Source organism: Aedes aegypti, chromosome 1 (genome assembly GCF_002204515.2).
Source record: "Aedes aegypti strain LVP_AGWG chromosome 1, AaegL5.0 Primary Assembly, whole genome shotgun sequence".
NCBI lineage: Eukaryota > Metazoa > Arthropoda > Insecta > Diptera > Culicidae > Aedes > Aedes aegypti.
The window spans coordinates 123,489,951-123,517,530 of NC_035107.1; the positions used below are offsets into that span (position 1 = coordinate 123,489,951).

Consider the following 27,580-nt stretch of genomic DNA (forward strand, 5'->3'; position numbering starts at 1 on the left):
TACCTAAGTTATAAAAAATGATTACAAAATAACGAAAATCCTTAACAGAAATCTTTTGGCGTCAACAAAAAGATTTCAACCTTTACTATATGGGAAAAAGATAAAAAGAGTGATAAAACTAATTTTTAAACATAAAATCGTTTGAGCCACTATTGGTACACGTGTTCCAGTAGTTGCGCTAGTGCTCCAGTAGTAGACGTTCGGGAATGATACAAGGAATTTTAAACAAATTGATGGATTTTTACAAAAGTTTAACATTTTTCCCTCGGAACAGCAACTTATATCTTTCGAATGAAGCATAAAGATCGTCTTTAGGGCTTTTCTTCATTTTTATACATCCATTTTAAAAACTGCTTCCATCCGTTGATCCACTACTGGAACACGACGACAAGAACTGGTACAAGGGAGCATTTTTTTGCATACACTTAATTATTTATATAACTTTTTGATAAAATTAAAAGCTGAAATTCGGCAAATCGATGAAACTAGAGAGACGATATATCCACCAAAAATAGCACAATTCGTTTCTATCGAAAAATGTACGTTTTATTCCATAGTCCAATCTACTGGTACATTACAACCATTGGTACCGGCACCCTATAACCTCTTATTTTGTAGAAAATATCATTTATGTCAAACAGTTTTATACCAGCCAATACAGCACCGCTATAAAAACATAATTTCTTACTAGGAGAAAGATGCTGGGGATTACACGAATAAAAACGTTAGTATGTCGTGGACCGTTGGCAGAGGAACATCAGCGCAAAAGTGATGCTTAAGTGAGAACAGTGCGTAGTCTAATTAGTGATGGCTTACTAAGCCAGTGGTGATAGCAGGCAACGATACCATTAGCGCTCACATAGCGGAACAACCGGAAACGAATACAGGTCCTTATCAGTACGCTTTGTTTGCACTGTAGTTTAATTGAATTTTCTTATTGGCATATGATTATGATTCATTAGTTTTCTATTTTATTTGAAAATGCAGATACTTCTTGAGCCGTTATGGCAGATGCGAAACACGTGTTCAGATTGTAGCAAACTGGCATTATATGTTCGACCCAAAACATGATTAACTGCATAGATGAACTTAATAAAGTGAATACAGTCAACGTTCCCTAACTCGATATTCCGTATCTCAATATCGAGTTAGAGAACCATAGTATAAGTTGATTTTCATGGCTACCAAGATGGTCCCTTGGATCGCATTTGCACTGGTTTTGTGTTCTATATTGAAGGGACCATCTCCAATATCGAGTTATGGAGAGTTGACCGTGTTATAAACTATTGAAAGAATGTTAAAGAATTTTATACATTTGTGAAATACTGATAGCGTTTGTGATACATTTGTGAAATGCTGATGTTCACAAAGACGATTTTCTGTCTACAAAGAAACGAAATTAATTAGTACACCAGATGGTGGTTTTCTGATGTATCGTGCGGAGTGTGTCATAAGAAGAGGCGTACTAGAACGATTCTCTGTTCAAAAACATATGTTCTGGAAATATTCTGGATGTTGGTTTTGCAAATAGGTTCAAAAGAAATATGTTTTGAACTGAGATAAAGTTGCTGCTACTTTGGTAATTCTTGACGGTTTTCCTTCGTTTTAATGCGAATGGAATCGTCAGGATGCATATTTTTTAATCTTCATTAGAATTTTTGTAAATGTTCATCGACTGGGAGTTATTACGGTGGATCACTGGGTCAACTCGTGTAAAAATTACCCCAACTTCCTTATCATTCAACTTTTACCCAACATATCAGTATACATCTGACTCCATGTCAAATTGTTAGTAAAGTGTAGTCTACAGACGTAATGTGAGAACTAAATTAGTCACTGTGACCAGCTTTGGTTTTGGGTATTTTTTCGGTTATATATGGGACCTCCTTAGAACCGGCCGAAGATGGGTCAATTTTATTTTCCTTATTAATCGGCGAAATTTGGATGTTGAACTTCATCATTTGTAAAAGCTAACTCAGACATGGACGTGGCAAATCATTTAAAGGATAGTGGTCACATAGATGATAGGTCCAGTGACTCAGTTGTGAATTAGGGTTTTTACAAAATTTGAAAATTTCGAGCACTGGGAATATTGTCAACTATTCTTTCTATTACCAGGTCAACACCCTTAAAATGATCTTGTTCGATAAGGTCTAAGCTGCTTTTTCAAAATGGTAATGATTATTAACCACATTAGCCAATTCAGAAGAAAAAATGACTTATTAAGGGATCGGAGGTCCCATGAATACAAAAAAAAAATACGGACCAGAGTATTTTTAGGTATTCATGGGACTTCCGATCCCTAAATAAGTCATTTTTTTTTTCTTCTGAATTAGCTAATTTGGTCATTAATCATTGTCTAAATTGTCTAAATCAGTTCTCACAAATTCAAATGAAGTCAGATTTATATCAATCAGTTGGATAAAAGTTGTTTGATAAGGATGTTTTTTTTTTTATTTTATCTTTATTAACCCGTATAGGCCTGAGTGAAAGCAAGAACACTGAAACCCTCACCGCTCAGCAAATTCTTAACGGATTCAAATAATTTTTTGTCAGTTCACTGGCCCACATATCTAGTTTCTAGAAGTGGCCAGAGGAACTCGGAAATATTCCTGTGGCCAGAGTTATTCCGGTGGGTCACTGGGTCAAGTCGGGTAAAAAAGGGCTATTTTTTGGGACATGCTAAGTTACCTTTATTTATTTGCAATGAAAATAAATTTAATTCACATAAAAAATATAAGATGTGATATTCAACATTATAAATGAAGAGTTTTGCACCGTTTAAAATATACCGGATGTGACCATTCGGACGTAATGCCCGGAATAACCGGCTATAGATTTGTTGGATACAAAACCGTTTCAATTCGCGAAAAAAAGAAATCAAACATAATTGTGCACTGAAATGCGTTCCCATAAGCTTGGCACAGATGTTCAGATACAAATTGGCCACTTTATTGTAAGTTTGAGGCGTCCCGGGACCCGAAAATGGTTATTTGTAGGATTAATCAAGTGCCAAACTAATGGTTATTCAATTCAATCGTTTCTCAAAGGGCTTACACTGATGCAATTTTCATAAAATTCCGCCATGTAGTGGCTACATTATAGCCGATTCTGGAAATTATCTGTGCTTAAAATTTGCCTATCTTCAGGGGCACAAACGCACAGTACCTTTCTCAACCGACTTGACCCAGTGATCCACCGGAATAACTCCGGCCACAGGAATATTTCCGCGTTCCTCTGTCCACTTCTAGAAACGAGATATGTGTGTCAGTATACTGACAAAAAATCATTTGAATCCTAAAAGAATTCGCTGAGCAGTGAGAGTTTTAGAATTTTTGCTTTCACTCAGGCCTATACGGGTTAAGGAGACTTTCAGCCAGTGGCTGGTTTGTCTCCGTCGATGTTTGATAAGGAAGTTGGGGTCATTTTTACCAAACTTTACCCTACCGGAATAAGTTCAAACCGGTGGACATTTCCAAATTTTCCATAGGAAAACTAGACATCCGAAAGATTCCATTGGAGCTACAACGAAGGAAATTCGTCAAAGATTGACGAAATGGCACCATTTTAAACCTTTTTCCGATAAGTCAAGATACCTCCATCCTTATCCCGGCACAGGCCTGCGGCACAAAGCCTTTGCGGAATGCATTGAGTTTCTTGTAGAACTTACGTGTTTCTTGAGAACGATACAGCTGCTCCATCTCTTCGCACTCCAACTCTTGCAGGCGGCGCTTTTTATCCTGGAATAGATGGGTTTGTTGTCCTCGCTTCTGTTTGTATCGTTCCACGTTTTGACTGGTGCCTTGCATCATCGCCCGCGCTGTATTCTTCTCGTCAAAAACCGTCTGACACTCTCGTCGAACCAACCGTTCCGTCGATTTCCTTCCACGCACCTTCCGCTGCGTTGTTAATGGCTGCTTTGAGACTACTCCAGCAGTCCTCAAGAAGGGCTTCGGTGAGCTCTCCCTCTTCCGGCAACGCTGCTTCAAGGCTTTGTGCGTAATCATTTGCGACTTCGGGTAGCTTGAGTCGTTCCAGATTGTACCATGGCGGGCGTCGGTACCGGATGTTGTTCACAACGGAGAGTCGTTGGCGAACTTTAACCGGCACTAGGTAGTGGTTCGAATCGATGTTTGCGCCGCGATAGGTTCTGACGTCGACGAGAAATGTCTTCCATCAATCAAAACGTGGTCGATTTGCGATTCAGTCTGTTGGGATGATCTCCAGGTGCCTCCGATACGGGAGGCTGTACTGGAAGTAGGTACTACGTATTGCCATGTTTTTGGAGGCGGCGAAATTAATCAGTCACAGGCCGTTTTCATTCGTAAGCTGGTGAGCGCTGAACTTCCCTACAATCGGTCTAAATTCCTCCTCCTGGCCAACCTGAGCGTTGAGATCTCCGATAACGATTTTGATATGATGGCCGTCGTATTTACGTTCCATCTGCGCGTAGAAAGCCTCCTTATCTTCATCGTCACTTGCTATGTGAGGGTTGTGCACGTTGATTATGCTGATATTGAAGAAACGGCCTTTGATCCTCAACTTGCACATTCTGTTATCGATTGCCCACCACCCAATCACGCGCCTCTGCATTTCGCCCATCACGATAAAAGCTGTGCCCACCTCATGTTTGTTGCAGTAGCTCTGGTAGATGGTACAGTGAAACCTCCATGAGTCGATATTGAAGGGACCATCGACTCATGGAAATATCGAGTCATGGAACAGAAATCCTTTGGAAAGCAGTTTCGATGGACCATCATAGTAACCATGAAATTTTGTTTCTAGTATGGTTCCATGAGTCGATATCGAGTCATGGAACATCGACTCATGGAGGTATCACTGTATAACCATCCCTATACGTATGTACCGTCAACCCTTTCCAGCAAATCTCCTGCAGCGCTACGATGTCGAATTTGCGGACCCTCAATAATTCGGAAAGAATGCGAGTACTTTCCAAGAAATTGAGAGACTTACAGTTCCATGATCCGAGTTTCCAATCGTTAGTCCATTTTCGATGCCTGGGTCTATGCCGATTGTTCCGGTATGGATTTACATTGCTTCCTGTACTGATGATGTTTACGACTGGCTCGTAAGGCCTGCACCAACCCTCTGTCTCGCCGGAGGATCATCGTGCACAGCACTGTTTAGAGTCCCACGCTGGCACTAGGATGATGATCAGCCACTCCTAATATGGAGAACAGACGCTGTTTTGAGCCGCCCTAACATGGAGAACAGACGCTCTACACCATTATAAGAGAGGAGCCCCCCTTCTCTGTCAGCATACGACCAAGGTCCCACCAGGGTTGGTTACCCGATCTTCCCTACGGTTACTCGTACGCCAGGCGGCACCACGGGGAGGTAGGGATAGGAGTTACTGGACAAGAGGCTAAGGACCACAAATGGGGTCTATTTTATACCTGCAGGTACGCGAAGTACTCATGGTATGAATTGTCCAGTCATTTACCACCCAATTCTTTATATACAAATGCGGAATGAATGCAATCCTTTTTGGGATAGAACGCGACATAACATTAAGGAAAGGCGTATCTAAACATTGATTTAAAAGTAATTTTATCATTATCGGAAAAATATGAATTTTGAATTGAATTGAATTGAACAATTGATACATTTAAAAAAAAACGTGAAAAGCTAATGTTTACAAAGATGATAATCTGTCTACAAAGAAACGAAACTGGTGTACTAATACCATGTGGTGGTTTTCTGATGTATCGTGCGGTGTGTACAGGGTGTCCGCAAATTATCCGTACAAACTTTGAAGACATGGCTCTATACCATCAAGCATAATAAATTCAATATTCTTGCATGGTTTTAAACATTGGCTTATTATATTCTTAAGAAGTAAGTTTGACACATTTCCAATTTCAAATAATTGCACAACCAACTCAAATGTATTGAGGTGTCTTAAAGGGAGCTGTTTTCCGAGCTTTATGACGGAAGAGAAATGTCCATACAACTCACTGGATTTGAACCGTACAATTTTCTATTTCCAGTTTAACTCGAAGCCACTTACCTGTAGATTACTTCAAATAATAATAGGACATTTGGATTCATCTCTTTTAGGTTTTAGGGATAACACATCTCCAGTATGACTAGCGGCCCTCAGGAAAAACGTCTCCGAAAAATTTAAATTTGCCTATCTCAGTAACAAGCAATTTTTTTGAATTTTTTTAAAGTTGTATTTTGTGTCAACATATAGATATATTATAAAAGGTACATGGACATTGATTTTTCATTGTTTTCAATGCGAGGTCATCTTTCCAATATTAAGCTGTTCGGATAATTTGCGGACACCCTGTATGTCATAAGAAGAGGCGTACTAGAACTATTCTCTGTTCAAAAACATATGTTCTGAAAGTTTTATGTTTAGTTATCATTTTTATAAAAATAAATATGTTTTCCTGATCTACTCTGTTGTTACGGTTCAACTGGGACATTGTCTGTTTCTCAGCAGGTATCAATACATTACAATACAGTCTTGAAAAACGGTAATGTTTTAATGAAAATTTGATTATGGTCGCATAATAATGAATTTCAATGTCCGTATTGCACAATATTGGATACAATGACAAAATCTTAGACATTTTTATACTTCAGGCGATTTTGAAACTTTAGTACAAAACAACGACTAATATTGCTTTATGAATCATGAAATAAACACAAAACCATTTCCTGTTAGGCTCAATGATGTATTAAACAGACTAAATGATTAACATTGTTTTTCTTTACAGGCACTGCCGCCATATCGCACACATACGGTCTAGAAAGTAACACAACCTTCTGAGTGGCGCACAGCATGAAGCGCGGTCTGCGTATTCTCGTGATATGCCAGGCACCATGTTGTCTGCTGTTTTTTCTCGTTCTACTCAACCTCTCCATAGTGCGCATAGCCCATGGAGACGAGCCCCCATTATTGTCGTCTTCATCACCATCAACCATAGAGGACTATCAAGAATATGACGAATCAGTGCCGTCTGGTGCGGCGGAATCCCCTTTCCAGGATCCGACGTCACACATCAGCATGCGAGATATGTTATCGTTTCGTAGTATTGCGGTGGACAGCAGTGGTTCACAAGAGGGACTTAGCATGAGCAACGAAATTTTCAAGAACGAGAATTCAGTTATCAAGGCCAAGGTCGACCGATTGAGTGGATCGTTCAAAAAGAGCGTGGAGAAAATAAAAATAAAGCATAAACGAGTTGACATCGTGTTCCTTATCGACGCTAGTTCTAGCGTAGGCAAAGCTAACTTCTACAGCGAGATCAAGTTCGTGAAGAAGCTGCTGTCCGACTTTAACGTCAGCTACAACTACACCCGAGTTGCGGTCATCACGTTTAGCTCGCAGATGAAAATTGTAAGTAAGATTATTTTTTAAGCTTTAGGTTTTGCGTTTTATTGGCGTAATTGTATTTTTTGCAGGGAAGAGTGGGGTGTTTCTAGGTTTTTCTGATATCAGAAAAGTTATATCCGTTGCAAAAATCACGGTTTGTCATATACAAAGAATCAACTGGAAGTTCGGCCGGGATTGGCCACAATCTTCTTCAGAGTGCATAATTCAGTGCCTCTAGTTATACAGGGTCAATAACTGCGTCGACTACGTCCTTGCAGTCGGGTGAGATTGGGGGTTGGAATATTAGTGAATAACCTTTGCTTAGGAGACCATGTTTACCTCTGCATCTCCACAAAGGTTACTGGAAGGGATGTTTGTTAATGGGGAGGATCGTTGGGTCACAGGATTCACTTTGATAAGCTATTAGACCACGATAAACAATTACTTGTGAGTTATAAATATGCTTATAAATATTATATTTTTTAAATTGATACTTATACTGAGCTGTTCGGTAATCCAATCCGCTTGGTTATTAAATTAATTAACTAATTAAGCGTGGAAAAGGTAGACAAATTATGGGTGAAATTATGAAAAAAAATCCACGTGCTCGGCTGGGATTTGAACCCAGGACTCTTGTATGCTAGCCGAGCGCTTTACCAACTAAGCTACCGAGCCACTTGGTGACCCAATATCTGAGTTGGTTACAAGTTTAGAATTCAAATCCCTACAGACCACGCGGACCCCTTTCATAACCCATGTCCATCCATCTCATATCACTACACACGCGGAAAGAGCGAGTGCAATTTATTTAGTGTTGAAACTGTTTGCCTATCGTACCCACATCGCTTCCACAACAACTGTATTGTGGAAGAGTAAAGATGTGGGAAGGCTATCAACGTGTCGTGCTCACTCAAGTGACAACATGACTACTACAGAGAGGCAGTAACACTCTAACTCTAACTTGTGAGTAATAAATATGCTTATAAATATTATATTTTTTAAATTGATACTTATATTGAACTGTTCGGTAATCCAATCTGCATGGTTATTAAATTAATTAACTCATTACGCGTGGTAAAGATGGATAAATTATGGGTGAAATTATGAAAAAAATCCACGTGGGATTTTTTCATAATTTCACCCGTAATTTGTCCATCTTTACCACGCGTAATGAGGTAATTAATTTAATAACCATGCGGATTGGATTACCGAACAGCTCAATATAAGTATCAATTTATATTAGAGTGTTCCTGCCTCTCTGTAGTAGTCATGTCGTCACTTGAGTGAGAATGACACGTTGATAGCCTTCCCACATCTTTACTCTTCCACAATACAGTTGTTGTGGAAGCGATGTGGGTACGATAGGCAAACAGTTTCAACACTAAATAAATCGCACTCGCTCTTTCCGCGTGTGTAGTGATATGAGATAAAAAGTTAATTAATTTTATATTTTTTGTTAATATGAAAAATTTCCAAGCTAAAATCTACATTTTATAAACAATTATTTATTGAATAATTTTCCCATTGTCTTTTTCAGTTTCGCCACATTGACCAGATATCAACATCTGTTGAGGATAACGACAAATGCCTTTTATTGAACTACCAGATTCCCAAAATTGAATTCAGTGGCGGTGGTACGTACACCTATGGAGCTTTGAAGGAAGCCGAGGAAATATTCCAAAACGCACGAGCGGACAGTAAGAAGATAATATTCCTCATAACCGATGGGTTTTCCAACGGACGCGACCCTATTCCATTGGCGGAATCGCTGAAGCGTAAAAATGTGGTGATCTACTCTATCGGAATACAAAGCGGAAATTATGCAGAATTATATAATATGTCCAGCTCTCCGGGTGATAGTCATAGCTTTCTTCTGGACAGTTTCGATCACTTTGAAACATTGGCTAGAAAAGCATTCCATAGCGATTACAAAACTGGAGAGAATATTGGTGTAAATTCTACACTCTGTGATGTGCTGTGTTTAGATGGTCAGAACTCAATAGACGACACTTGTTGCGATAAAAATGCAACATGCAGTTGCAGCACCAATTCGGGTCACTATTCGTGCATGTGCCAACCAGGATACTTTGGCTCTGGTCTAAGAGGAAAATGTCAACCATGTACAAATGGTACTTATTGGGATGGAGTAGGAAAATGTCGCCAATGTCCCGATATAAACCATATCACGTTAGCAATTCCTGCTATGAACGTGAGCGACTGTGTGTGCAAGAGTGGATATAAACCAAACGATTCCGGAAGGTGTGAGGTAATTACTTGTCCGGAATTGTCACCGCCGGAAAACGGATACTTTGTGAAACAACCAAATGCATGCAGTCAGGTACTGAATGCGGCATGCGGAACTAGATGCCAATCGGGTTACCAGCTAGTAGGAGATAGTATTCGACTGTGCCAGGAAAATGGTGTTTGGTCTGGCAACGATCCCAAATGCGTGCGTAAGTATGGATATTACAGGAATAGGGAGCCGGATCCTATTCTTGGCACTTTTGATTCACTTCGGCAGTGGGGTTTTTTGAAAGGTACCGAGCTCATAGGTGGCCACAATATGCGTCATATTGAAGTGCTCTTTTTGCAAAGTTTCAGACAATAGGCCAGGAGAAGTGGATGAACTTGTCATTCATTTTTCTGTCAATTCTCATACAAAAACTACTTTTTCTCTGACATAAATTCACTCTAGGTGAACCACTTCCCCTGGCCTAGAAAAATCCCCCATGCCAAAGTGAATCATGGAAGTGCCCAAGTAGCTCTGCCCCCCTACTTTGTATTAAACTTGAAATATCTTTAGTTTGCATTTTATATGAGAGATGAAATTGTTTAACTTCCTCATTATTGCTGTGTGCGTTTGAAATGAAAATATCAAATGCGGGAACACCAAACGCGGTAAGATTTTTCACAAGGAAGGCGATGTCAAAGATAGCTTTTCTTTGCTAGGTTGGCGGTGTCCTTTGATTAGTTTGTGTTACCGCATTTGGAACGCATTTGAACAAGATTTGCACGTCAAACGTGAACAGCAATATCATTATTTGTGAAATTACATATCTGTCAGATTCAGATTTCCACAGACACATGTTGATGATCATCCAAAAAAAAAAAAAAGAAGGAGAACTACATGGCAGCCGGATATCACAAAGCGGAATTTCGAAAGGCCAAAAATACCACATGTATGTTCCAATACCAGAATGCACGAAACCAAAAAAAAAAAAAAGAAATGACCGATAGGCAGAATGTACCAAAAGACATAAAATAAACTAGAGTGACACGTTGGATTTCGGTTTAAGATGGAATTAAAAAAAAATAGGGAAAACCCCAGCCTCACTTACTCCTCTACTGAAGTCCTGTGTGCTTTTCCTATAAGTACCGTAAACGGCCTTGGATATTATTTGGGCCTTCAATTACCCCCATGGATACTATATCGCTCCGAAACATAAAAGCTGGTGTACGATGGGGGCATAATGGTGTTTAGGGGAGAGGGGGTATATTTTAATGTAATTCGAGGGGAAATTTAAATATAACAAGATGGTAGTTAGGGTAGGTGTACCAGTTATGGCTATAGTGGTTCCCTATTTCGCCATACGTGATAATCTGAATGTCTTCACATTTTGAAAAGTTTTGTGTGTTTTACTAGTAAGAGGATATATCTTGATGTTGAAACATTCAAAAAGATTAAAAATGTGAAAGTCATCGAAATTTCACATATGGCCAAATAGGGAACCACTATGTCCATAACTGGTACACTTTCCCTAGATGTATAGGGGTTACACAAAAGCGTACAATCCACTACTTACCGCCTTCTTTCTCTGAAAAGCATAGTAAACGGCCTTGGTCCTCCAAAGGATCCCCATGGACACTCTTATGCTACCTACGAAACATACAAGCTGACAAAAGAGGTATTATGGTGTCTAGAGAAGGGGCAGAGTTTGTCCGAAATAAGGCATTTAGCATTTTTCGCAAAGAAACATTACAAAATTACGTCCATAAAGCGGGGTCTACGAAAGAATGACAATGGATGCATTAGGTATAGGAAAATGCGTGACAGAGAATAGCCAAAAACTTTGGAAAACGAGTGACTTAATTTTGGAATCCAACATGCTCATAAACATTCGGGTGTACTTTCGGCCTATTCTGCCGTCCGGTTCCTTCTGCCTTCCATTATGTTATACCTTTCCGTACATTCTATCTTTTGGGTGTCAGCCAGGGTCAAGCGTCAAGCGAAGTGAAGCGAAAATCCTTTGGAGTTTGACATTTCATTATTAATAATTGTCATTCCTTCCCATGCAATATTCGCTTCGCTTCGTGTTCACGTCTACCCTGGTCGTGACCTTAGTCTTTTCTGTCTTTTGGTACATTCCGTTTTATGGTACCGTCAAACTGGGTGACTTGCAACACTTTTCAACTTCAATCAACCAAAACCTTGATTTAAACGTCACCTAAAAATCTAAATTCCTTGTGGAACTTTGAGTGGCCGGTCCGCCTACAGAATGTGATGATAGAAGATTGAATCAAATTATTTTGTCATATCAAAAGTCATCAAAAAGGAGAAATTTTTTAAATGTCCTTGTGCGGGGTGACTTGCAACACTCAATGCTGATTTAGTTTTTTCCAACAAAATGTTGATAATTTTTGTTAGTCACACGTGTTAGGTATTGTTATTCATGTATTTAAAACATTCGAACCAGTACAATAGCATTTTGAATACCTTATTGTAAGAAAATAATTGAGCTATATTTGTATGGGAAAAAGAGGCGTTAAATCATCAAGGTCCAATATCTTAACTGTACAATATTTTTAATGAGTGTTTGTAGTTCATTGATGAATTATTACTCTTCTGATTATGAAGTAGACCTAACACAAAAGTTTTTAATTTTTATAAAACTCTAAATTGCTTAGAAATAAAGTGTTGCAAGTCACCCCGCATAGGTACATTTATATAAACATTATTTTTATTAAAAAGTTGTTGCTACAATTTCGTAAATCAAAACTCGTCATATCACTTCAGTCGTCGCGCTGTTGTATTTTGTACAACAGTGGTGAAAAAACCTCGCTTTTCGTACACAGCATCAGCGTGGTGGTTCTGACGGTGACCAACCGCGCGACGACTGAAGGGATATTATCACTTATTAGGTATAGAAACAGCATATAGAATATTACTTTTGTAAATTAAATCTATCTCATGTTTTCAGGTCACGATTTTGAACCTCCATCAAGTATCAGTTTTCAAGACATTTAAAAGAATTATGTTTATTGTATAAACATATTTATAATAACAGTTTTAATCGTGGCCCTACTTGAATTGTGAGTCACACGTATTAAAGCACCGATTTAAAACAAATTTTCTTTTGCAATTTATGTTTTATAGCAGTGATCCTCAGCCTAACTGGTTATGCGGGCCACCACTTTGCTCTTAAAATACGTCGCGGGCCACAAATGTCTATTTTATAAGTCTGATCAAAACGACTCGATTTATTGGGTATTTTGCCCTCCAATGGAGTCACACCTAAATAATTTTGTCACATCAAAGTATCGTCACACCATGTTTAGCATATATTGGATCTAACAAAATCTACATCTCTTTAATGAATGTTCGAATCCTCTGAGCAGAATCTCAAATAGAGAAACTTAAAAGTAGATGGAGTACCGTGTACCTTTTAATTCCGCTCCTAAATGCTTATCTTTGACAGATACGCGTATTTCGACTAGCACTTGCATTTTTCTTCAGTGTCAGTTACTCGTATCCACTCCAAGTATCCAAGTGGATACGAGTAACTGACACTGAAGAAGACTGCAAGTGGTAGTCGAAATACGCGTATCTGTCAAAGATAAGCATTTAGGAGCGGAATTAAAAGGTACACGGTACTCCATCTACTTTTAAGTTTCTCTACTAAAATCTACATGTATCGCACATATAACGTACACTTTTGGATTGTGCATTGAATGTAAGGTGTGTGCTTTTGCTGAACTGTCATACAAATTTGCGTGTGAGTACCTATTTATTTCCCTACATTTAAGATTTACACGAAACCTATTCGTTACAAAACGAACAATACTGTCGTCCAAAAATTTTCTCGGCACGTCTCTGTCTTTCGAGTTTTTCAACAGTTGTTACTCAACTTGACTCGGTTACTAGTGGGGTCGATAGGTGACTTCTGAAATATGATTTCTTATTGTGTTCGACAGTTTCTAACGGTTTAATAATCTTTCCTAATATCAACGATGTCCCTGGATTCTCAAGAGTTCATTTTTCGTACAAAGATGCATATCAAAAATTTTAAGATTTGCGGAATTTATACCACATGGTTAAAAACAATCCAGTATCGATTTCAGATATAAAGCGTGTGGATTAGTTTTTCAAAGATTAAACAAACTTTGACAGACTTCTAATATTTTCTACATTTTTAATAGGATAACTGAAACACTAGTATAATATCAACAATTAACCTACATGTCATATAAAATTCTTAGCCACAGCAAAACTAAAAGTTCAGCGTAATTTTGGAACTAAAATAGAAATGCTTAGAAAAAAAAAACACTTTTATTCTATCTATATTCTGATATCAAGAGTTGAAGAAACTGTAGGTTATCGGACAAACTCTAGAAATAAGAAATTATTTCAATTTCCTTTAGTTTCTCAACAGCTATTCCACATGTGTTGATGTGAAAAAAATCTGAAGATTAATCCTAGGGCCCACTATAGAAATAAAGTTTGCGAGATTGAACAGAAGATAAATTTTCAATTTGTGAAATTACAACATTGCGGGCCGCACTACTCCAATTTTCAAAATCACTCCGCGGGCCACACAAAACCTTGCCGAGGGCCGCATGCGGCCCGCGGGCCGCAGTTTGGTGACCACTGTTTTATAGTGAAATTTAATTGTAAATTACAATGTGTTGCAAGTCACCCCGTTTGACGGTACTTTCCACCTTTCAGTCTTCTCAGCTTTCTGGCGTTTTTCGCCTTTTTTGGGTGTCTGCCTTCTGATGTTCCCTTCTTTCAATTCATTCCGCCTGCTGGTAATTTTCCCTTCCGGTCTTTTCCAAGGGTGGAGGGCGGCTGTCAAATGGGAGTAAAATTGAAAAGCCGCTAACCTAAGTCCAGAACCAGTTTTAAGGCTTGACGCGGAATAGTAAAAAATATTATTCACAAGATTTCAGGTAATAAATGCGCTTGAAGAATATTGTTTGCAAGCAATTATTTGCTACGTGCTACTACAGTGCGCTGTTAGCAATTAAATCAGAAAATTCTGCTGAATTTACAAAATAGATGTTTTCGACAAAATTGATTACGCCTCCACATTGTTTGGTCGTAATTTTGTATGGTTGTTTACATTTTAGAACCAGCTACACGTTGGGGTAGCAATAAAGAGCCGCCAATTCCACCCTTGGTCTTTTCCGCCTTATGTAAATCTGCCTTGTGGGTTTCAGCCTCTTAAGGTAAGATCTATGGACGGTCACAAAATGAACTTTCCTGAGATACGCTATTAGTAATTAGGTTGTTAGGTAAATGCTGGGTATGGCGTACCATTGGTCCTTAGTCTTCTGCCAAGCAACGCCTATCCCTATTATCTCGTGGTACTGACCGGGGTACGAGCATCCTTAGGGAAGATCGGGTCATAATCCCAAGTTGAAATTTTGGTCGTATACTGACAGCGAAGAAGAGTTTTGCATATGCAAATCTGGAGCATCTGTACTCCATGTTAGGAGCGGCTCACAACAGCGTCTGTTCCACATGTCAGGGGCGGCTGATTATTGTCCGAGTGCCAGAGAAGGACTTCAAGCTAATCTGTGCACTATGGCCCTCCAAAAATTTAAGGGGAATGGTCCTCTGAAAATCTAGGAGGTTTTTGTCAGGCCCTGCAACCCAACCGTAAAAATATATCAGCACAGGAACGTCAACGAGAGAATACGGACCAGAACAATTGTCAAAGACCACAGCGAAGGAAATAGACTAGCGATTGGAAAGTTGGTACGTCGAACTGAACATCTCTCAACATAATTGGAAGTAGATGTATATTATCGGATGTACTGAAGGTCTGCGGTTTCGGAATCGTAGCGCTGCATGAGGTGTTTTGTACAAGAGCAATAGTGCGAGCGTTTAAAGCTAACCATTAGAGTGGTTCAAAAAATCGTTTTTGCTCCACACCGTTCATTCGATTCTAAATCGAATTCTGAGTGTCCTCCCAAAATTTGAACTCATTTGGATGAAAAATGAGACTGCACAAGTCCTTTAAAGTTTATATGGGAATTACTATGGGAAAAGCAAGCAATTCATTCAATCGGTCATAGTTTTTACCCATGTGCTCTTGGGGATTAGAGCTACATTGATACTGTGAGATACATTCATCAGCTACAACTTTGCTGAAGACCGTTTTCAAATCGGGCGCCTCAGTAATTAGTTATTGATTTATATCCAGTCACAAATTCTTCAGCAGTGCTCATTTAACTTCTGAACAGGCAACATTGCTGCACCTGGCGCGAAAGATAGCACGCACAAATCATGGCTACTATGTTTTACTGCACATATGCAGTGATGCCCGCAGTACAGCCCAATAATTATAGACAAAGTTTTACAACTCATTCAAAAATCAATAACTAATTACTGGGGCGTCCGATTTAAAAATGGTCTTCGGCAAAGTTGTAGCTGACTATTGTATCTCACAGTATCAACGTAGTAATCCCCAAGAGCACATGGGCAACCACTATGACCGATTGAATGAACTGCTTGCTTTTCCCATAGTAATTCCCATATAAACTTGAAAGGGCTTGTGCAGTCTCAGTTTTCATCCGAATGTGCTCAAATTTTGGGAGGACACTCAGAATTTGATCTAGGATCGAATGAGCGGTGTGGAGCAAAAACGATTTTTTGAACCACTCTACTAACCATGTCATCCACGGCAACACACGTGAGCTGAAAACAGCTTTTTTAGTGATGGGTGATATGCAGAAGCGCGTGGTGTCCGATCAACAAAAGAATGTTGATGATCAAAGGCCGGTCTTTCAACTTCAGCATCAACTCTAACACGAGTACGACCGCTGCCCAAGCTCACGAATGAGAACGGCCTACGACTGATAAATTTCACCCCCTCCTAGAATATATTCGTAGCACAGTCTTCCGTATCGGTACATCTGGAGATCACCTCAGTAGACAGAATCGCAAATCGACCACGTTTTTATCGATGGACGACACTTCTCCGACATAAACGACGTCAGAACTTATCGTGGCGCTTGGTACAATCTATCGCGACTGAAAGAACCAGATGTCACCAATGCGAACGCGCAGCACTTGGTGGATGAGGGCTTCTCTTCGGGACTGCTGGAGGACAGTCAAAGCAGCTATTATCGAAGCAGCCAAAGGCATTGTCAGATACGTGGAACGAAGTTCAAGAAACGGTTGGTTCGACGAGGAGTGCCATGAGGTATTGAAGGAGAAGAATGCAGCGCGGGCTGCAATGCTGCAACATGGTACGCGGCAAAAATGAAACGATACAGACTAAGCGGAAACAGCAAACCCACCTATTCCGTGACAAAAGGCGCCGCCTGGAAGAGATGGAATGCCAAGAGATGAAGTAGCTGGACCGTTCTCAAGAAACGCGGAAATTCTATCAAAAGCTCAACGCAATGCATCCCGCAAAGGCTTCATGCCGCGATTTGAAATGTGCAGGGATAAGGATGGGAGCACCTTAACGGACGGACGCGAAGTGATCGAAACTACGATGAACACCTGAATAGCGCAGAGAGCACAGGCAGAGAGAGACAGGACAGCGAAGGTGATGGCTAAGTCAGCATAGCGGACAGTGGAAACCAACCAGCTCCCACGATGGGGGATGTTATTCAATAGCTCAAGAACAACAAGACCGCTGACAAGAATGGCATCGGAGCTGATCAAGATGGGTCAGGATAGGTTGACCACTTGTCTGCATCGGCTGTTAGTCAGAATCTGGGAGACGGCAATCACTATCACTATACGCCGCCAAAAAAGTGCTATCCCAAATTATGTTCCATCGTCTATCACCTATAGCAAACGAATTCGTGGGAAGTTGTCAAGCAGGTTTCATCGACAGTCGCTCGACAACGAACCAGATCATTTCCGTGCGGTATGGTATTCCTTTCAGAAATACCATGAGTACCAGGTCCCTACGCACCATCTGTTCAACGATGTCAAAGCGGCATACACTAGTATTGACCGTGTAGCTATGGAAGATCATAGACTAGAAAAGATTTCCTGGGAAGCTCACAAAATTGATTAAAGCAACGATGGACTATGTACAGAACTGCGTGAAGATCTCGGGTAAACACTCCAATTCGATCGAATCCCGCCGGGACTACGACAAGGTGATGGACTTTTTTGGCAGATTTGTTAAGCCGCCTGATACACGAAGCAACAAGAGTGGACTGGTGGTGACTGTGTCGAAAACAAAGTACATGCTGGTAGGCGGAATTGAGCGCGACAGGGTCCGCCTAGGCAGCAGTGTCACGATAGACTGGGAAACTTTAGAGGTGGCTGACCAGTACGTCTTCCTTGCTGACAACAACGTTAGTCGTGGAATACAATGGCGCATCATCTGTAGAAGTCGTGCCTACTATGGTCTCCAGAAGAAATTTTGGGTCTAGAAAAAATAATCCCCGCACCAAATGTACGTGTATAAAACGCAAATATGACCGGGCACATAACTACGGGCATGAAAGGTGGACTATGTTCGAAGAGGATTTGCAAGTTCTTGGGGTTTCCAAACGCCGGAGCTAAGGAAGATCTTCGGCGGCGTTCAGAGGAATGGTATGTGGCGAAGAGGGATGGACCACGAGCTCGCCCAATTTTACGGCGAACCCAGTATCCAGTAGGTTGTAAAAGCTGGAAGGATACGCTGGGCAGAGCATGTTGCAATAATGCCGGACAACAGCTCTGTAAAGATGGTGTTCACTTTGAAGCCTGTCGAAACAAGAAGGTGTGGGGCGCAGCGAGCTAGGTGGATTGACCACTTGCACCGGGACCTGGAGAGCGTGGGTCGCAGTCGGGAATGGAGAGAAGCGGCCATGAACCGAGTGAATTGGCGAAATATTGTAAGCGAGGTGTTATCAACTAATTTAAGTAGAACCAAATAAATAAATGAGAATTAATAGGTAATTAGGTTTGTACCTACGCAAAATGCTTCTCTACCACATACGTCAAATTACTGATTTCAAGCCCTTGCAACCTGTCTGGCTCTCTAGATTTGTGCTCTTGCAGATATGAATCAATGCCAAGATTCATCTTCACTTTAATTCACTTACAAAAAATCTTATTTAAACAAAAGTTTGTCTATACACTCATACTTACTGTTTCAACACATATTTTGTAAATCGTCTTTTTTTCAGTGAAAACATGTCCACCGCTTAAAATTCCATATTATGGACTGGTTGTGTGCAAGAATCCGGATTTGAATCTGTTCTTCGATTACTCGCCAAGGAATAAATCCTTTCTGTTGAACTACAGCGCATCCTTAGAGCGTTCCACTGAACCCATGCCAATTGATACCGATTGCTCGTTTAAATGTGGCCATGGGTTCTATCTAGCAGGATCCAATAGTAGGAACTGTTTACCTCTATCGAAATGGGACGGATTGCAGACTTCATGTAAACGTGAGATCGCCAATGAAAACGATACTTCACTACTGTTTAACTGTTTATGTATTTTATTTCAGAAATTCTTTGCTCTCCATTACCGAAAATTCCATTTGGAGAGTATGACCCAACAGATTGTGCTGAACAGAAATCAGCCCACGGTTCTAACTGCACATTGATTTGTAATTTTGGTTTTGAACTGAAAGGAGGTCCGTCTACAAAATCTTGCGGAGGAAAACGGAATGGCGTTTGGACACAGAAAACAAAGACACCACGCTGTGTAGACGTAACACCCCCGCACCTTATGTGCCCGAACAATTACACGTTGCCAATGCACGATGACTTCAGCTATGCTATTGTCAAACGACTCAACAGACCTTATGTATTCGACAATGGGGGTGACAACTTTACTTTTTGGACAAAACCTGCCATCAAGGATAGTGGAACTAAGTTGCACAATGGAACTCATCTTTTCACATACGTAGCAGTTGATTCGTTCAAAAATAAGGCCAAATGTAACTTTACGGTTACGGTATTCGACAGAACGGCCCCTGTAATTGAAAACTGTAATGATCCAGCTCCATTTTATATTTCATCGCTCGAAAATAATAACGAGACTTTGATAACTTGGGACGAACCAAACATATTTGATAATGCTGATAGTAATGTTTCAGTGACTCGTAATATAGACTTTGGGTATCTGAATGTAGGAGAATACAAAGTCGTTTATCGAGCGGAGGATGCCTCAGGTAACAGCGCAGAATGCGTACTTAACATAACTATCAAGGAGTACAAATGCGAGAATCTTCCTTCGCCTCTCAATGGTCAAACTGTGTGCGCCAAAAATAGTTCTCATACTTGGTGCGAAGTTTCCTGCTTTTTTGACCATACATTCCACGACCGAGAAGACAGTTCAGCGGTTATGTTTTGTAATAACCGTAATCCAAAATGGAACAACGATACCATTCCGGAGTGTACGGCGATCGAAAAACCTACAGCCGTTGAAGAAATTATAACGATCAGTCTGGGCACAGAAGATACAGATGAGCTTTGTGACAATGGCGACGCGGCAGATGAATTGAAAGACGTTTTCACGAACAGCATGAGGGATCATTTGTGCGGATCGCAAGAAGACTGTACCATAACTACGGAAATCCCCGCTTGTGAAAATAATGCAGCGAAGCCGGATGACAAATCAAGGTATCATCTAGTGAAACGAGAAACTAGTGGAGAGAACCGCAGTAAAATACGGAAACAGAACGTTAAGCGAGACGATCGCGCAACTCTCAAAATCAACGTGTATACAAAGTTGTCCAAGCGACTTGGGCTGTGGAAGCAAGACGGGAAAAAATCTGACAACATCAAGGTAAAATGTTCTAGAAATCCACCTTATTTATTTGTAATTCTAAGCGTTTTATTTTGAAGCATAATATATAGAAGATGGGCTTATTTGTTGGCTAATAATAATAATAATAATAACAATAGATTACTTACAACCCTTTGCTTTTAACCACCTCAACTGATACTGAGAGTGTTGATCACTACATGCACGTGATGATGCAAAAACAAAAACCTTTAACTTACAGAAATATTCTTACAGAGATTGAAAACGGAGCTGCAAAATATCAACAACAACGAAAAACTGAGAAAACGACTCGGTGAATTAAATATGGATCTAAGCGTTTTGAAATTGGATGAAACTATTCGATGCCCTGATGGTAGTGTTGCTAAAAAGTTGGTGTGTGGTACGTAATAGATTTGTACAATCTCAATCGATCATATTCCTATACTATATGCTATTGCAGTGCAGTGTCCACGAGGAACATACCACAACCTAACTACAAATACTTGCAATTCTTGCCCTATTGGAAGCTACAATGAGTTAACAGGCCAGACGAGCTGTACTCATTGTGCGCCCCATCATTCAACCAGAAAACCCAACAGTAAACATTCCTCGGAGTGTAAACCGCAGTGCCCTCCAGGTACTGTTGCAAAACTGAAGTTAATGAAAAAGGAAAAGGTTCAGAAATACCACAAAAGTTTGATGCCATTCTGCCGTAAGTGCGAACCGGGAGAATACCAAGGGTTATACAACAGGATAAGTTGTGACAAGTGTCCACCGGATCATACTTCGCTGAGAGGATCTACGTCAATTGGGGATTGCTTTCCGAAACATTCCAAGCCATGCTCGTCGGAATTCCCGGTTTGTGGTCCTCACGGACAATGTGTCCCGGAGCCTTCAAACGATGAACTCTATAGTTGTTTGTGCGAAGAAGGTTTCGTTGGGTCTCATTGCGAAAAACAGCTAAGCTCCTGTTCATCTGCCCCATGCTACAACGCGGGTACATGCGTTACACTTAATGCAACGGCATTTGAATGTATTTGTCCAGGTCCTTATAGTGGTCCGTTGTGTGAACAATTTGTAGACCCCTGCCGACATGATACATGCCTGAATGGAGGAACATGTGTTGAAATTGAAGGTGCATCTATCTGCGAATGCTCTCCTGCTTTTGAGGGAAGCCGATGCGAGATTAAGAAGAATTTTTGCAACCCTAACCCCTGTGAGTATGGCGGAACTTGTCAGAATGATGGTGAAAGTTTCAGCTGCACGTGTCCACCGGGTAGGATGGGTAAACGATGTCATTTAAGACCTTGCGACTATATGCCATGTTCTAGTAATGCGATATGCAGCAATGTAGAACAAGTGAGAGCTGATAAGCATAGCTACCGATGTGATTGCCCTAAAGGATTGAAAGGCAGTAAATGCAATGAGGTTGACAACCCTTGTGATCGCACTCCCTGTAGGAACAATGGTCTCTGTAAACCTGTTAAACTACGAAAGCCAAACTCCAATGTACAAAATACGCATTTGGAGAACGACGAAGTATACACTGAAGTGACATGCGAATGTCCTCCATATTTCTATGGAAGACGATGTGAAGTTTTGACCACGCCTGACTTTGTAATGTCGTTCGAGAAATCTGGCATCAATGACTACGTGAAAATTGATGGTCCTAAACGTAACCTAACTGAGATTTCGCTATGCGTGTGGATACAAACTAGTGATGACTTTAACTACGGCTCAGTTATATCCTACGCCACAACGAATATGGATAATTCGTTTACTCTAACTGATTACAGCGGATTTGTGCTCTATGTATCCGGAGAACACGTGATAACTAATGTTCATATAAACGATGGCAAATGGCATTTCATATGCCTTACATGGGTGAGTAGTACCGGATTGTATGAAATATTCCTTGATGGAGAACTTCACACTACAGGATATGGATTAAGCACCGGTAAAACAATAGAGGCTAATGGATTGTTCATAATTGGGCAAGAACAGGATTCGGTTGGTGGAGGCTTCAGCGAGACGGAGTCATTTGTTGGTAAAATTGCTTATCTGGACTTGTGGGGTAAGGCTCTCAGTGGTTACGAAGTGCGAGATCACTACCATAGCTGTGAACCCTATCAGGGGGATTTGGTTAAGTGGACAGATTTGAAATCGAAAATCGTTGGAACAGTCAAACTACAGAGATCGGAGTTTTGTCGAGAATGCGAAAGAAACCTTACATTGCAGAACGGATTCGTTGATTATTACCATAATCGGGCATATTTGCGATGTGAAGAAGGATATAAACTGCACGGGCCTTCGGAAACTGTATGCCTGCGGACGTCAAGTTGGAGCGATACAAGCAGTTTTTGCAAATGTAAGTAATGTTTGTAATAGTTCTTTAAAAACTTAAACAGCAATCAAGAATCGTAAAATTTTACTTGTTTGTACATTTTCAAAACTTCAAGAGGGAGATAGAAAAAAAACGAGATAAAACTCCAAGACAACGGGGTAACCGCCCAGAAAAACAAATTTTATGATAAAAGCGGCGATAGAACCTATTTCTTATTTTGCACAACTGCTTTATACAGAACAAAAGCGAAACAGTACAGTAGTTAATGATTGGTTAAGTGTGGAAGCATTCCTACAAAGTTAGTACGAAAGCCTTCCAGAAGAAATACCGTAAGGTGGTTCCGGGGAGATAAGGGTCTGAGGCCAAGGGTAATGTCGATGCACTGTTCACCACTTCTAGAAGAATTGCTCAAGTAAAGCATAGGCTGGTTTTAGCGGGTCGTCGTTGGAGCGTCATCCCCGCATTCCCTGAGGAGAGGATCTGTTGGCAGATTTCCCCCTTGTAAAAAACAAAAAAAAAACTTCCAGAAATGCTTTAAGTATTATTGTAGATATTGTTTTAACAAGCATTTTCTTATTTTTTTTTCATTCTCTATTATTGAGATTATCAGCCCTAGGCTGGTTCATCTCATTTTCCGAGATTCATCTAAGATGTCATCAGTGTTTTCTTCAGGGGTTTTCCCAAAAATCCATCTAAAAATTTCTCCATAGTTGCATTCATGAGTTCTTTTATGAATTTATCAAGAATTCACATTAGCTTATCTAAGAATTCGTGACATTTTTTTTCCAATACGACACATAACTTTATAAATTCCTTTAGGCATTTTCTCACAATGTTCATTAGAACTCTAAAATGTGTGATTATTTATACCATAAGAACTGCTTTGAGGGTTCTTCACAAAAACTATTTATTTTGATAGCCGTATTTCTCCGAGAATTACACCAGGAGTTCTGTCGAAGGTTTCTTCAGAAACTACGTCAGGAATATTTGTTTGAAATGCTCCCATATATTGACACTTATATTGAGCTGTTCGGTATTCGAATCCGCATGGTTATTAAAATTAATTTACTCATTACGCGTGGTAAAGATGGACAAATTATGAGTGAAAAAAATCACGTGCTCAGCTGGGATTTGAACCCAGGACTCTTGTATGCTAGACGAGCGCTTTACCAAATAAGCTACCGAGCCACTTGGTGACCCAATAACTGAGTTGGTTACAAGTTTAGAATTCAAATCCCTACAGACCACGCAGACCCCTTCCATAACCTATATCCTTCCATCTCATGTTACAACACACGCGGGCAGAGTGAGTGCGATTTGTTTAGTGTTGAAATTGTTTGCCTATCGTACCTACATCGCTTCCACAACAACTGTATACAAGAGTCCTGGGTTCAAATCCCAGCCGAGCACGTAGATTTTTTTCATAATTTCACCCATATTCACCCATAGATGGACAAATATCTTTACCACGCATAATGAGTTAATTCATTTTAATTTCTATGCTCCCATAGTTTATTCAATATCTTTGCTTATGATACTGTAATTCATCGAGACATTTCTTTGGAAATAACTTATGCTGTTTACTCGAGTTTACAGCCAAGTTCTGCGAGTGAGAAAATAGCTTTAAATTGTGGAGAATGTTGCAAGTTTAGGTTATTTTTTTCACCAATAATAAAAAAAATGTTTTGAATAAATCACTCTTCACAAAAATCAATAACAGCAAATTTGATCGATTGCATCAGCGATCTATTTTTCAACGCAATCGGTTAATAGGATCTCTAGAATTTTGTTCTTGAAAATTCTAGGTTTGTCTACGTTCCATTTTCAATAGAGCAATGCTTGTTTTGGGAAAGATTCAAAGATTTTTTCCAGACGAAATCTCTATTTGGGGTTCTAAATGGAGTCGAAAAGACCTCGATCTGAAAAAAATATCACGATGTTAACCGACCCACCATAATCAATAAATATAGAGGTATTCGTTGGTATAGAAGGCTAATTGAAACCTTCATTTATTTTTTATTGTAGTGATTCGTTGCGGTTCCCTGGGTTCAATTTTGAACGGGAGAGTGATTTTGTCCAAATCAAGCTACAAGGGAATAGCTCGTTTCATGTGCGACGCAGGATTTTATCTGTCAGGAGCCGACATGGCCCGCTGTACAATTCATGACAATTGGTCCGAACCGTTACCCGAATGCATAAGTATAGTGAAATGTCCTCCATTGGTTGCATCTGGCGGTTCCTACATAATCTACGCAACTGAAAGAGGAGTATTGACTCAACTTTATGAAAACTACGCGGTGGGAACACTAGCCGAGGTGCAGTGCAACGAAGGGTTTTCGATGTATGGAGAAAACTTATTGACGTGCTTGGACACCGGTAGTTGGGATATGATTCCTCCAGAGTGCTTAGCAGACAGTGTAGAGATTACAACGGAAGGAAGCACAACATCTACTGATGCAACATCTAAAGTACCAAATATAATAAAATTTAATCGAAAACCAGATATTCGTTTCTGGAAACAGTTGAAAGATTATTTGTTTTATGGCTGCAAGCCACTGGAATCTAATAAGGTTTCTGCATTTTGTCAAAAACCAGGACCTGCGCTATCTGACTTTAGCGATCTATCCACATTTAATATACCTGATTCAAATGATTATCAGAATATGGACGTAAAACTACTAGAACGACTGGCAAAAACAACTAAACCTGATGCAGATTTGAGATTAGAGAATCTAATGGACTATATTTTGTATGGCATTAAAGACGCGGGTGCCAATCCAGCAAGGCTTACAAAAGAAACAGAAAATGCGTACCGTTTCGTGATTTGTCTTTTCATAGACATAATTATGATGGACAGAGAGGTGAACTTCAACGACGAAGTTTTCCTCGATATAAACTCAAGGGAAAACACCAATGATAAAATCAAAAGCTTACTGAAAAACGTCGTCCAGCCGATTTACGAAGCACATCAACGAGAACAAGACGAAGCACGGCAACAGGAGATGGAAAACCAAAGCAAAGCCCTGAAAAAGATCATAGCTCTTGCAGAAGCAGATCGAATCTTAGCTCAGCGATGTAGATTAAGTTCAGTGCCAGAACCACCAATCGACAGTAGAATATTGGCAATCGAGACTATTTCTTTAGAAACCCGAACCATTGACCTGAAAATAGACAAACTTCGAAAACGTTCTGATACTCTCGAGATAGGGGCAAAGGTTAGGTATGGCTGCAACTCTGGTTTCACTATGAAAGGTGATGGTTATGTGGAATGTACAAAGGAAGGCCATTGGAGCATGTTCGACAGCTTCTGCGAAGGAGTGATCTGCGAACAGCCGCCAATACTCCCTGGAATGGTGATTGCCGCCAGCTCGGTCGACTCCCAGTATTACTATGATGACGAAATTGAATATCGCTGCCAGGACGGTTACGCAATGCAAGGCCATCCAATCATTAAATGTTCAATCGACGGGAAATGGTCGCCTATTGTTGCAAGATGCACTAGTGAGTATACTGTTGCGTAGTTCATGTTAGAAAAGAAATGTAATGCAATATATTTTCAGAAATATCGTGCGGAAGACCAAAAACGACAAACGCTGCGAAGATAATTTCAGGAAGCTCGTTTCAGTTTGGAGAACGGCTGAAACTTCTCTGTGAGGACAAACGTACTGTGGAAACCAAGTGTCAAGCAAACGGAAAATGGGCACCATTTGGTGACTGCTAGAAGATATTGATAGTTTAGAATGTGTAATTTATAGCGTAAGGAGAAAGAATCTATGCATAGTTAAGAATCGTTGGTATCAAAGTTACAGCCGCAGGCTTCAGGCAAATCTAACATTGAGTAGTTAAATAAAGAATTTAACATTTCACTCTAAATTCGAAAGAATGTGTGCTTTCTTTACCATACATACTGGGAAAAAAACAGTTTACGCTTCTGGTGGGTTAAGGAAATGCTTTATCTAAAATTGTATTTTAAATTAAGTTACATATATTACAGTTCGTAATCGAAAAAGTTCAAGTGGGCAAGAGTTTCTTTTTGAGATTTCTAGCTCAGTTCAAAATCAGGGGCCTTCCTTAGCCGGGTGATTAGTGTCCGCGTCTACAAAGCAAAGGCATACTGAAGGTGTCTGGGTTCGATTCACGGTCAGTCCAGAATTTTTTCGTAATCGAAATTCCCTTGACTTCCTTGGGCATACAGTATCATCGTACCTGGCACACGAATGCGAAAATAGCATACGCATATACGAATGCGAAAATAGCAACTTTGGCAAAGAAAGCTCTCAGCCAATAACTGTGAAAGTGCTCATAAGAACACTAAGCTGAGAAGCAGGCTCTGTCCCAATGGGGGCGTAATGCCAAGAAGATAAAAATCAATATTGTAAATGTCATGGTGTTTCCAATACTAGTCAATTAAGGGACTATCATTCCAAATATTATAGAAATCAATTATGATTTAAAAAAGTTATGGCTATTTGTTGTTTTTGTAATTTGTGGTCGAACTTTCATTACATGCAACAATAAAAAACGTTGTTAAGCCTACTAGTTTTTGCATCAATGCTTGAAAACAATTTTTGGCCCATAGTATGGCAAAAGTTCGACCCATATATTATCCCACGTGAAAAATGCAAATTGCCTAAAATCCACATATTGTCTTTAAATTTAGCGAAATTGTGAGAATAAGTCAAAAAAAAAATTCACATTTTAGCTTAGTTTTACGAAAAACTGCTATTTTTGGGTATAGTGTGTATTTTTAAGCAAAGTAAGTATTATAAAGTATGCTCATCATAAAAGCATCGATCTTTTTTATTGTGGTTCAGCCAGCGAACTTTTGCCCGACTCTAAATTCGAACTCTTGGCCCACTGATGAGGCAAAAGTTCGTTAAGGTGAAGATGAATCGAAGCCAAACCTCAAACATTCAAGAGCACAAATCTGGAG

At 40.0% G+C, this 27,580-nt stretch overlaps 1 protein-coding gene across 1 annotated transcript; it reads left to right on the plus strand.

Moving 5' to 3' along the window:
- The first annotated feature begins 745 nt into the window (after nucleotides 1-745).
- LOC5576308 (sushi, von Willebrand factor type A, EGF and pentraxin domain-containing protein 1) lies at nucleotides 746-26,527 on the plus strand. Its single transcript, XM_021847028.1, has 9 exons — nucleotides 746-887; nucleotides 6,750-7,372; nucleotides 8,886-9,801; nucleotides 18,713-18,976; nucleotides 19,039-20,324; nucleotides 20,559-20,703; nucleotides 20,764-22,671; nucleotides 24,673-26,148; nucleotides 26,208-26,527. Exons 2-9 carry the CDS (start codon nucleotides 6,815-6,817, stop codon nucleotides 26,366-26,368), a joined length of 6,714 nt encoding a protein of 2,237 aa, XP_021702720.1. The 5' UTR covers nucleotides 746-887; nucleotides 6,750-6,814; the 3' UTR covers nucleotides 26,369-26,527.
- Nucleotides 26,528-27,580: the final 1,053 nt, after the last annotated feature.

Excerpts from the sequence above, each read along its gene's own strand:
- LOC5576308 (XM_021847028.1), top strand. The coding sequence starts at position 6,815 with ATGAAGCGCGGTCTGCGTATTCTCGTGATATGCCAGGCACCATGTTGT. Across the intron at positions 9,802-18,712 it reads CAACGATCCCAAATGCGTGC|TGAAAACATGTCCACCGCTT; the intron begins GTAAGTATGGAT and ends TCTTTTTTTCAG. Across the intron at positions 26,149-26,207 it reads TATTGTTGCAAGATGCACTA|AAATATCGTGCGGAAGACCA; the intron begins GTGAGTATACTG and ends ATATATTTTCAG.